General features: G+C 44.2%; 1 protein-coding gene across 1 annotated transcript in view; it reads right to left on the minus strand.

Moving 5' to 3' along the window:
* Positions 1 to 13050, minus strand: part of LOC115202538 (vacuolar protein sorting-associated protein 13C-like) — a 166543-nt gene that overhangs the window by 59637 nt on the left and 93856 nt on the right. Inside the window, exons 34-37 of the mRNA XM_029766662.1 lie at positions 12783 to 12942; positions 12310 to 12389; positions 6097 to 6156; positions 5309 to 5468 (exon numbers count right to left, since the gene is read on the minus strand). Of these exons, the coding sequence (XP_029622522.1) occupies positions 5309 to 5468; positions 6097 to 6156; positions 12310 to 12389; positions 12783 to 12942 (460 nt within the window). The remainder of the gene's footprint in view (positions 1 to 5308; positions 5469 to 6096; positions 6157 to 12309; positions 12390 to 12782; positions 12943 to 13050) is intronic.

Here is a 13050-nt window from a genome sequence, read left to right on the forward strand (position 1 = left end):
TTTTACTTTGTCACATGGGCCGAATACAACAGGTGTAGTAGACCTTACAGTGAAATGCTGAATACAACAGGTGTAGGTAGACCTTACAGTGAAATGCTGAATACAACAGGTGTAGTAGACCTCACAGTGAAATGCTGAATACAACAGGTGTAGTAGACCTTACAGTGAAATGCTGAATACAACAGGTGTAGTAGACCTTACAGTGAAATGCTGAATACAACAGGTGTAGTAGACCTCACAGTGAAATGCTGAATACAACAGGTGTAGTAGACCTCACAGTGAAATGCTGAATACAACAGGTGTAGTAGACCTCACAGTGAAATGCTGAATACAACAGGTGTAGTAGACCTTACAGTGAAATGCTGAATACAACAGGTGTAGACCTCACAGTGAAATGCTGAATACAACAGGTGTAGTAGACCTTACAGTGAAATGCTGAATACAACAGGTGTAGTAGACCTCACAGTGAAATGCTGAATACAACAGGTGTAGTAGACCTCACAGTGAAATGCTGAATACAACAGGTGTAGTAGACCTCACAGTGAAATGCTGAATACAACAGGTGTAGTAGACCTTACAGTGAAATGCTGAATACAACAGGTGTAGTAGACCTCACAGTGAAATGCTGAATACAACAGGTGTAGTAGACCTCACAGTGAAATGCTGAATACAACAGGTGTAGTAGACCTCACAGTGAAATGCTGAATACAACAGGTGTAGTAGACCTCACAGTGAAATGCTGAATACAACAGGTGTAGACCTTTACAGTGAAATGCTGAACACAACAGGTGTAGTAGACCTCACAGTGAAATGCTGAATACAACAGGTGTAGCAGACCTTACAGTGAAATGCTGAATACAACAGGTGTAGTAGACCTCACAGTGAAATGCTGAATACAACAGGTGTAGTAGACCTTACAGTGAAATGCTGAATACAACAGGTGTAGTAGACCTCACAGTGAAATGCTGAATACAACAGGTGTAGACCTCACAGTGAAATGCTGAATACAACAGGTGTAGTAGACCTTACAGTGAAATGCTGAATACAACAGGTGTAGTAGACCTCACAGTGAAATGCTGAATACAACAGGTGTAGTAGACCTTACAGTGAAATGCTGAATACAACAGGTGTAGTAGACCTCACAGTGAAATGCTGAATACAACAGGTGTAGTAGACCTCACAGTGAAATGCTGAATACAACAGGTGTAGTAGACCTTACAGTGAAATGCTGAATACAACAGGTGTAGTAGACCTCACAGTGAAATGCTGAATACAACAGGTGTAGTAGACCTCACAGTGAAATGCTGAATACAACAGGTGTAGTAGACCTCACAGTGAAATGCTGAATACAACAGGTGTAGTAGACCTTACAGTGAAATGCTGAATACAACAGGTGTAGTAGACCTCACAGTGAAATGCTGAATACAACAGGTGTAGTAGACCTCACAGTGAAATGCTGAATACAACAGGTGTAGTAGACCTCACAGTGAAATGCTGAATACAACAGGTGTAGTAGACCTCACAGTGAAATGCTGAATACAACAGGTGTAGACCTTTACAGTGAAATGCTGAACACAACAGGTGTAGTAGACCTCACAGTGAAATGCTGAATACAACAGGTGTAGCAGACCTTACAGTGAAATGCTGAATACAACAGGTGTAGTAGACCTCACAGTGAAATGCTGAATACAACAGGTGTAGTAGACCTTACAGTGAAATGCTGAATACAACAGGTGTAGTAGACCTCACAGTGAAATGCTGAATACAACAGGTGTAGACCTTACAGTGAAATGCTGAATACAACAGGTGTAGTAGACCTCACAGTGAAATGCTGAATACAACAGGTGTAGTAGACCTCACAGTGAAATGCTGAATACAACAGGTGTAGTAGACCTCACAGTGAAATGCTGAATACAACAGGTGTAGTAGACCTCACAGTGAAATGCTGAATACAACAGGTGTAGTAGGCCTCACAGTGAAATGCTGAATACAACAGGTGTAGTAGACCTTACAGTGAAATGCTGAATACAACAGGTGTAGTAGACCTCACAGTGAAATGCTGAATACAACAGGTGTAGTAGACCTCACAGTGAAATGCTGAATACAACAGGTGTAGTAGACCTCACAGTGAAATGCTGAATACAACAGGTGTTGTAGACCTTACAGTGAAATGCTGAATACAACAGGTGTAGTAGACCTCACAGTGAAATGCTGAATACAACAGGTGTAGTAGACCTCACAGTGAAATGCTGAATACAACAGGTGTAGTAGACCTCACAGTGAAATGCTGAATACAACAGGTGTAGTAGACCTCACAGTGAAATGCTGAATACAACAGGTGTAGTAGACCTCACAGTGAAATGCTGAATACAACAGGTGTAGTAGACCTCACAGTGAAATGCTGAATACAACAGGTGTAGTAGACCTCACAGTGAAATGCTGAATACAACAGGTGTAGTAGACCTTACAGTGAAATGCTGAATACAACAGGTGTAGTAGACCTCACAGTGAAATGCTGAATACAACAGGTGTAGTAGACCTCACAGTGAAATGCTGAATACAACAGGTGTAGTAGACCTCACAGTGAAATGCTGAATACAACAGGTGTAGTAGACCTTACAGTGAAATGCTGAATACAACAGGTGTAGTAGACCTCACAGTGAAATGCTGAATACAACAGGTGTAGTAGACCTCACAGTGAAATGCAACAGGTGTAGTAGACCTTACAGTGAAATGCTGAATACAACAGGTGTAGTAGACCTCACAGTGAAATGCTGAATACAACAGGTGTAGTAGACCTTACAGTGAAATGCTGAATACAACAGGTGTAGTAGACCTTACAGTGAAATGCTGAATACAACAGGTGTAGTAGACCTCACAGTGAAATGCTGAATACAACAGGTGTAGTAGACCTCACAGTGAAATGCTGAATACAACAGGTGTAGTAGACCTCACAGTGAAATGCTGAATACAACAGGTGTAGTAGACCTCACAGTGAAATGCTGAATACAACAGGTGTAGTAGACCTCACAGTGAAATGCTGAATACAACAGGTGTAGTAGACCACACAGTGAAATGCTGAATACAACAGGTGTAGTAGACCTCACAGTGAAATGCTGAATACAACAGGTGTAGTAGACCTCACAGTGAAATGCTGAATACAACAGGTGTAGTAGACCTCACAGTGAAATGCTTACTGACAAGCCCCTAACCAACAATGCAGTTCAAGAAAGAGTTAAGAAAATATTTACTAAATAAACTAAAAATAATTGTAAAAAGTAACACAATAAAATAACGAGGCTATATAGAGGGGGGTATCGAGTCAGTGTGCGGGGGTACAGGTTGGAGGTAATTTGTACATGTAGGTAGGTGTTAAGGGACTATGCATAGATAATAAACAGCAAGCAGCAGCCGTGTAAAAACAAAATGGGGGGTCAATGTAAATAGTCCAGGTGGGCAGAACTGGTGTTGCTAGGAGCGTCTGTACATGTCTTCCTCAACACTCAACCAATTCTAAACAATAACCCAGTACTGGCAGTGAACTGGTGTTGCTAGGAGACGGATCCCGCTGTGCTACTTCCCAGTTCAGAACGCTCTAGCATCACCAGAATACTTGACCTTTACCCCCAAACCATAGCACTAACCTTAACCACTCAGAATGAATACCTAACCTTAACCACTCAGAATGAATACCTAACCTTAACCACTCAGAATGAATACCTAACCTTAACCACTCAGAATGAATACCTAACCTTAACCACTCAGAATGAATACCTAACCTTAACCACTCAGAATGAATACCTAACCTTAACCACTCAGAATGAATACCTAACCTTAACACTCAGAATGTAATACCTAACCTTAACCACTCAGAATGTATACCTAACCTTAACCACTCAGAATGAATACCTAACCTTAACCACTCAGAATGAATACCTAACCTTAACCACTCAGAATGAATACCTAACCTTAACCACTCAGAATGAATACCTAACCTTAACCACTCAGAATGAATACCTAACCTTAACCACTCAGAATGAATACCTAACCTTAACCACTCAGAATGAATACCTAACCTTAACCACTCAGAATGAATACCTAACCTTAACCACTCAGAATGTATACCTAACCTTAACCACTCAGAATGAATACCTAACCTTAACCACTCAGAATGAATACCTAACCTTAACCACTCAGAATGAATACCTAACCTTAACCACTCAGAATGAATACCTAACATTAACCACTCAGAATGAATACCTAACCTTAACCACTCAGAATGAATACCTAACCTTAACCACTCAGAATGAATACCTAACCTTAACCACTCAGAATGTATACCTAACCTTAACCACTCAGAATGAATACCTAACCTTAACCACTCAGAATGAATACCTAACCTTAACCACTCAGAATGAATAACTAACCTTAACCACTCAGAATGAATACCTAACCTTAACCACTCAGAATGAATACCTAACCTTAACCACTCAGAATGAATACCTAACCTTAACCACTCAGAATGAATACCTAACCTTAACCACTCAGAATGAATACCTAACCTTAACCACTCAGAATGAATACCTAACCTTAACCACTCAGAATGAATACCTAACCTTAACCACTCAGAATGAATACCTAACCTTAACCACTCAGAATGAATACCTAACCTTAACCACTCAGAATGAATACCTAACCTTAACCACTCAGAATGAATACCTAACCTTAACCACTCAGAATGAATACCTAACCTTAACTACTCAGAATGTATACCTAACCTTAACCACTCAGAATGAATACCTAACCTTAACCACTCAGAATGAATACCTAACCTTAACCACTCAGAATGAATACCTAACCTTAACCACTCAGAATGTATACCTAACCTTAACCACTCAGAATGAATACCTAACCTTAACCACTCAGAATGAATACCTAACCTTAACCACTCAGAATGAATACCTAACCTTAACCACTCAGAATGAATACCTAACCTTAACCACTCAGAATAAATACCTAACCTTAACCACTCAGAATGAATACCTAACCTTAACTCTTTTGAGTTGATTCTGTTTGAACAGAAAAGGGGAAAACGATGAGATCTGACTAGTATAAAGTGTGTCTACTGACTTGATGAAGAAAGGCCCTCCTCTCCTTGGTCTTGTGACCAGTTTCCTTCTAAGATGAGTGCAGGCTGTTGAGTGTGTGTATGCTTATAGTGTGTGTCCGTCCGTCTGTATGTGTGTGTGTGTGTGTAAATCTGTACGGTGTGTGTCGTATCCTTGTGTAAAGTATATTGTGTGTTTACTTGACTTGGCGGAGATGGCCCTGCTGCTCTCCTCAGACTTCTGCTTAGGCTCCTCTGGTGATGGGGGCAGGCTGCCGGAGGACAGGGCTGAAGACAGGAAGTCTATGGTGGAGAGGAGAGCCTCCGTATGAAGCAGTAGATCCAAGGAGGTGAAGGTTACCTACAGGAGGGGGAGATGGAGAGGGAGATGGAGGGAGAGAGAGAAGAGAGAGAAGAGCGTAGAGAGAGAGCGAGAGAGGGGAGAGTAGAGAGAGTAGAGAGAGAGAGAGAGAGAGAGGGGAGAGTAGAGAGAGAGAGAGAGAGAGAGGGAGAGAGAGAGGGAGAGAGAGGGGAGAGTAGAGAGAGCGAGAAGAGAGTAGAGAGAGAGAGAGAGAGAGAGAGGGAGAGAGAGAAGGAGAGAGAGAGAGAGAGAGAGAGAGAAGAGAAAGGGGGGAGTGAAAAATAAAGAGAGAGAGACACTTAACCAAGTCACATGGACTGTGACGATCAGACGGTAAATCAAACGAGCCCTTTGAGGTCTTAGAGAACAGGAAGATGTCGGCAGGCTTCACAGACCTCTCAGATCCCCATTCAACAACCACCAGGCTACATTAGCACGGCCGCTGAATTTAGAAACGTACAAGTGAAGGCATAATGTTGTATCTAACATAGACACATATCACAACCTTTCCCAGCATTACAACTAGTTCATGCTGGTTTAAAAACAACTGGTTGGAGTCTGGTTGAAATGATGTCATTTTAATTTTGCCCGCTTGGGTGTATGGGACCGTTTAGATATCATTACTTACATTGATCATCTGCTCAGTATTCTTGTGAACAGTGGCAAAGTTTGGCCTATTTCTGTCAGCCTGAGAAGAAAGAAAACAGCAAATCAATTAGCAGTCATTTAGGGGTAATGGAAACAAATCAATTAGCAGTCATTTAGGGGTAATGGAAACAAATCAATTAGCAGTCATTTAGGGGTAATGGAAACAAATCAATTAGCAGTCATTTAGGGGTAATGGAAACAAATCAATTAGCAGTCATTTAGGGGTAATGGAAACAAATCAATTAGCAGTCATTTAGGGGTAATGGAAAGAAATCAATTAGCAGTCATTTAGGGGTTCTGGAAACACAATGAAACCACAAATCAATTAGCAGTCATTTAGGGGTAGTGGGAACACATCAATTAGCAGTCATTTAGGGGTAGTGGGAACACATCAATTAGCAGTCATTTAGGGGTAATGGGAACACATCAATTAGCAGTCATTTAGGGGTAATGGGAACACATCAATTAGCAGTCATTTAGGGGTAGTGGGAACACATCAATTAGCAGTCATTTAGGGGTAGTGGGAACAAATCAATTAGCAGTCATTTAGGGGTAATGGGAACACATCAATTAGCAGTCATTTAGGGGTAGTGGGAACACATCAATTAGCAGTCATTTAGGGGTAGTGGGAACACATCAATTAGCAGTCATTTAGGGGTAGTGGGAACACATCAATTAGCAGTCATTTAGGGGTAATGGGAACACAATGAAAACACAAAATCGATCACTATCACAAAACATTAGCAGTTGTTTAAATGTTCAAAATAACACAATGTAGACTTTGACTAGGCCTCCTCATGTTCCTTAGAGATACTGCTTTGACTAGGCCTCATGTTCCTTAGAGATACTGCTTTGACTAGGCCTCCTCATGTTCCTTAGAGATACTGCTTTGACTAGACCTCCTCATGTTCCTTAGAGATACTGCTTTGACTAGACCTCCTCATGTTCCTTAGAGATACTGCTTTGACTAGACCTCCTCATGTTCCTTAGAGATACTGCTTTGACTAGACCTCCTCATGTTCCTTAGAGATACTGCTTTGACTAGACCTCCTCATGTTCCTTAGAGATACTGCTTTGACTAGGTCTCCTCATGTTCCTTAGAGATACTGCTTTGACTAGACCTCCTCATGTTCCTTAGAGATACTGCTTTGACTAGACCTCCTCATGTTCCTTAGAGATACTGCTTTGACTAGACCTCCTCATGTTCCTTAGAGATACTGCTTTGACTAGGTCTCCTCATGTTCCTTAGAGATACTGCTTTGACTAGGTCTCCTCATGTTCCTTAGAGATACTGCTTTGACTAGGCCTCATGTTCCTTAGAGATACTGCTTTGACTAGACCTCCTCATGTTCCTTAGAGATACTGCTTTGACTAGACCTCCTCATGTTCCTTAGAGATACTGCTTTGACTAGACCTCCTCATGTTCCTTAGAGATACTGCTTTGACTAGGTCTCCTCATGTTCCTTAGAGATACTGCTTTGACTAGGTCTCCTCATGTTCCTTAGAGATACTGCTTTGACTAGACCTCCTCATGTTCCTTAGAGATACTGCTTTGACTAGACCTCCTCATGTTCCTTAGAGATACTGCTTTGACTAGACCTCCTCATGTTCCTTAGAGATACTGCTTTGACTAGACCTCCTCATGTTCCTTAGAGATACTGCTTTGACTAGACCTCCTCATGTTCCTTAGAGATGCTGCTTTGTTAACTAGGACCACTGCTTCTGACAACCATTCATTTGGGAAGATCATATCAACACATAAATCTCACTAAGAAACCACTGATGATCATGTGGTCAGGCTTGACGCCAGGCACCACCAAGTCTGGACTGGGCCCTAGGCCGTGTCTGAAATGGAACCCTGCTCCTATATAGTGCACTACTTCTGACAAGGGCCGGCATAGGGCTCTGGTTAAAAGTAGCGCACTGTATAGGGAATATTGTGCCATTTTGGACACAGCCCAGGTCTGGAGAGTGCCCTGGTCTATTGCGTTGATAATGACAGAGACAGAGACAGACAGTGATAATGTAATGCTGTCTTGTACAGCATCTCTAAAATGAGATTGAGGTACGGGGTTGAAGATGACATCTCTGGGTTGTATTGACACCAGATCCTGCTGCCTGGCACAGAAAACATGTCCACAGAGAGAGGACATACGGCTGGGGGTTTCTGAACAGCAGCTATAATTACTGTATCATTCATATAACTACAGTACAATGACCATGGGGATTCTGGGAAAGCGCCTCTTTGTATTTCGAAGAATTCATATCTGAATTTCCTATTTTAGGAAAGGCTCATAAAAGGTGTTTAATAACTTAACGACATCAATGCTTTAATTTCCAAAGTGATAAAATAATTCCAGAATGTAGGGGGAAAACAAGCGCTGCATAGAGCCTGTATCGACTTGGTGTTTGCTGTTATACAAGGCTTTAATAATAATAACAATAATAAGACTCCATAAGAATAATACATTAAAGCAATAATGTTTGTCCCATGTTTTGTGTTGCTGCCATGTTGTGTCGCTACCATGTTATTGTTGTGTTGCTAACATGCTGTCATGTGTTGCTGCCTTGCTATGTTGTTGTCTTAGGTCTCTCTTTATGTAGTGTTGTGGTGTCTCTCTTGTCGTGATGTGTGTTTTGTCCTATATATATATATATATATATATATATATATATATATATATATATATATATATATAAAATGGTATCCCAGCCCCCGTCCCTGCAGGAGGCCTTTTGCCTTTTGGTAGGTTGTCATTGTAAAATAAGAATTTGTTCTTAACTGACTTTCCTAGTTAAATAAAGGTGAAATAAATAAAAAATGTAAAGAAAAAAAGCAGTGTTTTTTATTCTGTTGAGTTAGTGTGAACTTTAGCAAGAACTCTCAATCTTTAAATAGCCAATGAACACACAGAACACAAGGTCAAATCTGTACTAGAGCTAAAGACCGTTGCTAGAGGTGCAGACCGGGCTAGAGGTATAGACTGGGCTAGAGGTATAGACTGGGCTAGAGGTATAGACTGGGCTAGCGGGCTGTGCTAGAGGTATAGACCGGGCTAGAGGTATAGACCGGGCTAGAGGTATAGACTGGGCTAGAGGTATAGACCGGGCTAGATGTATAGACCTGGCTAGAGGTGTAGACCGGGCTAGATGTATAGACCTGGCTAGAGGTGTAGACCGGGCTAGCGGGCTGTGCTAGAGGTATAGACTGGGCTAGAGGTATAGACTGGGCTAGCGGGCTGTGCTAGAGGTATAGACTGGGCTAGAGGGCTGTACTAGAGGTATAGACCGGGCTAGAGGTATAGACTGGGCTAGAGGTATAGACCGGGCTAGAGGTATAGACCGGGCTAGAGGTATAGACCGGGCTAGAGGTATAGACTGGGCTAGAGGTATAGACTGGGCTAGAGGTATAGACCGGGCTAGAGGTATAGACCAGGCTAGAGGTATAGACCAGGCTAGAGGTATAGACTGGGCTAGAGGTATAGACTGGGCTAGCGGGCTGTGCTGGAGGTATAGACCGGGCTAGAGGTATAGACTGGGCTAGAGGTATAGACTGCACGAGTATAGACTGGGCTAGAGGTATAGACTGCACTAGAGGTATAGACCCCGGACCGGGCTAGAGGTATAGACCGGGCTAGAGGTATAGACCGGGCTAGAGGTATAGACCCCGGACCGGGCTAGAGGTATAGACTGGGCTAGAGGTATAGACCAGGCTAGAGGTATAGACCGGGCTAGAGGTATAGACCGGGCTAGAGGTATAGACCCCGGACCGGGCTAGAGGTATAGACCGGGCTAGAGGTATAGACCGGGCTAGAGGTATAGACCCCGGACCGGGCTAGAGGTATAGACTGGGCTAGAGGTATAGACCAGGCTAGAGGTATAGACCGGGCTAGAGGTATAGACCGGGCTAGAGGTATAGACCCCGGACCGGGCTAGAGGTATAGACCGGGCTAGAGGTATAGACTGCACTAGAGGTATAGACCGGGCTAGAGGTATAGACTGCACTAGAGGTATAGACCGGGCTAGAGGTATAGACCGGGCTAGAGGTATAGACCGGGCTAGAGGTATAGACTGCACTAGAGGTATAGACCGGGCTAGAGGTATAGACCGGGCTAGAGGTATAGACCGGGCTAGAGGTATAGACTGCACTAGAGGTATAGACCTGGCTAGAGGTATAGACCGGGCTAGAGGTATAGACTGCACTAGAGGTATAGACCGGGCTAGAGGTATAGACTGCACTAGAGGTATAGACCGGGCTAGAGGTATAGACTGCACTAGAGGTATAGACCGGGCTAGAGGTATAGACCGGGCTAGAGGTATAGACCGGGCTAGAGGTATAGACTGCACTAGAGGTATAGACCGGGCTAGAGGTATAGACCGGGCTAGAGGTATAGACTGCACTAGAGGTATAGACCGGGCTAGAGGTATAGACCGGGCTAGAGGTATAGACCCCGGACCGGGCTAGAGGTATAGACCGGGCTAGAGGTATAGACTGGGCTAGAGGTATAGACTGGGCTAGAGGTATAGACCGGGCTAGAGGTATAGACCAGGCTAGAGGTATAGACCAGGCTAGAGGTATAGACTGGGCTAGAGGTATAGACTGGGCTAGCGGGCTGTGCTGGAGGTATAGACCGGGCTAGAGGTATAGACTGGGCTAGAGGTATAGACTGCACGAGTATAGACTGGGCTAGAGGTATAGACTGCACTAGAGGTATAGACCCCGGACCGGGCTAGAGGTATAGACCGGGCTAGAGGTATAGACCCCGGACCGGGCTAGAGGTATAGACTGGGCTAGAGGTATAGACCAGGCTAGAGGTATAGACCGGGCTAGAGGTATAGACCGGGCTAGAGGTATAGACCCCGGACCGGGCTAGAGGTATAGACCGGGCTAGAGGTATAGACCGGGCTAGAGGTATAGACCCCGGACCGGGCTAGAGGTATAGACTGGGCTAGAGGTATAGACCAGGCTAGAGGTATAGACCGGGCTAGAGGTATAGACCGGGCTAGAGGTATAGACCCCGGACCGGGCTAGAGGTATAGACCGGGCTAGAGGTATAGACTGCACTAGAGGTATAGACCGGGCTAGAGGTATAGACTGCACTAGAGGTATAGACCGGGCTAGAGGTATAGACCGGGCTAGAGGTATAGACCGGGCTAGAGGTATAGACTGCACTAGAGGTATAGACCGGGCTAGAGGTATAGACCGGGCTAGAGGTATAGACCGGGCTAGAGGTATAGACTGCACTAGAGGTATAGACCTGGCTAGAGGTATAGACCGGGCTAGAGTATAGACTGCACTAGAGGTATAGACCGGGCTAGAGGTATAGACTGCACTAGAGGTATAGACCGGGGCTAGAGGTATAGACTGCACTAGAGGTATAGACCGGGCTAGAGGTATAGACCGGGCTAGAGGTATAGACCGGGCTAGAGGTATAGACTGCACTAGAGGTATAGACCGGGCTAGAGGTATAGACCGGGCTAGAGGTATAGACTGCACTAGAGGTATAGACCGGGCTAGAGGTATAGACCGGGCTAGAGGTATAGACCCCGGACCGGGCTAGAGGTATAGACCGGGCTAGAGGTATAGACTGCACTAGAGGTATAGACCGGGCTAGAGGTATAGACCGGGCTAGAGGTATAGACTGCACTAGAGGTATAGACCGGGCTAGAGGTATAGACTGCACTAGAGGTATAGACCGGGCTAGAGGTATAGACTGCACTAGAGGTATAGACCGGGCTAGAGGTATAGACCGGGCTAGAGGTATAGACCGGGCTAGAGGTATAGACTGCACTAGAGGTATAGACCGGGCTAGAGGTATAGACCGGGCTAGAGGTATAGACTGCACTAGAGGTATAGGACCGGGCTAGAGGTATAGACCGGGCTAGAGGTATAGACCCCGGACCGGGCTAGAGGTATAGACCGGGCTAGAGGTATAGACTGCACTAGAGGTATAGACCGGGCTAGAGGTATAGACCGGGCTAGAGGTATAGACCCCGGACCGGGCTAGAGGTATAGACCGGGCTAGAGGTATAGACTGCACTAGAGGTATAGACCGGGCTAGAGGTATAGACCAGCATCCCTGTGGCCCATGCCTCAAAGCTTTGAGGCTGTTCTGAGGGAGAAAGGGGTTGCAACTCAATATCAGGAAGGTGCACATTCAGTGTAGAACAAAATCAGTAGATATGTTCCCACCTTGAAGTATTCCACTTTGAGAAGGTCAGCACCTGACTCCACAGAGGAACTGATCAGACACAGTGGATCACCGTTGGAATCTATAAAACAGTCAAATGAAAATCAATGGCATTCTGATTCACCAACTAGAACACTGGGATGGATTGTATTCCTAACAGGAATGTCAGACCAGTTTAAATCCTGGTAACTATTTTATTCCTAACAGGAATGTCAGACCAGTTTAAATCCTGGTAACTATTGTATTCCTAACAGGAATGTCAGACCAGTTTAAATCCTGGTAACTATTGTATTCCTAACAGGAATGTCAGACCAGTTTAAATCCTGGTAACTATTGTATTGCTAACAGGAATGTCAGACCAGTTTAAATCATGGTAACTATTGTTGTGGGCCACCATGTCATATGAACGATCATATTCAACATGATAAAGTTTAACCTACACAACATGACACCTCGACAGGCTAAAGCCACCGACCTGAGAACTCCAGGCACTCCATAGAGATTTTCTTGATGTACGTTGTGGCCAACATGTCATACTTCCTGACATTGGTGTGGATGCCCAGCTGGGCTACGTGGAGAACCAGGAACGGACCCTCCTTCTGATCTGACCTGGACTTCTTCAGCTTCAGAACCACCTGATGGAGAAATACAACCATATTTAGTCTGCCTTTATTTAACCAGGTTAGTTAGTTAGTTAACAACACATTCTCTTTTGCAATAATGACCTGACCAGATCTTGGTAA

This window comes from Salmo trutta, chromosome 12 (genome assembly GCF_901001165.1).
Source record: "Salmo trutta chromosome 12, fSalTru1.1, whole genome shotgun sequence".
NCBI lineage: Eukaryota > Metazoa > Chordata > Actinopteri > Salmoniformes > Salmonidae > Salmo > Salmo trutta.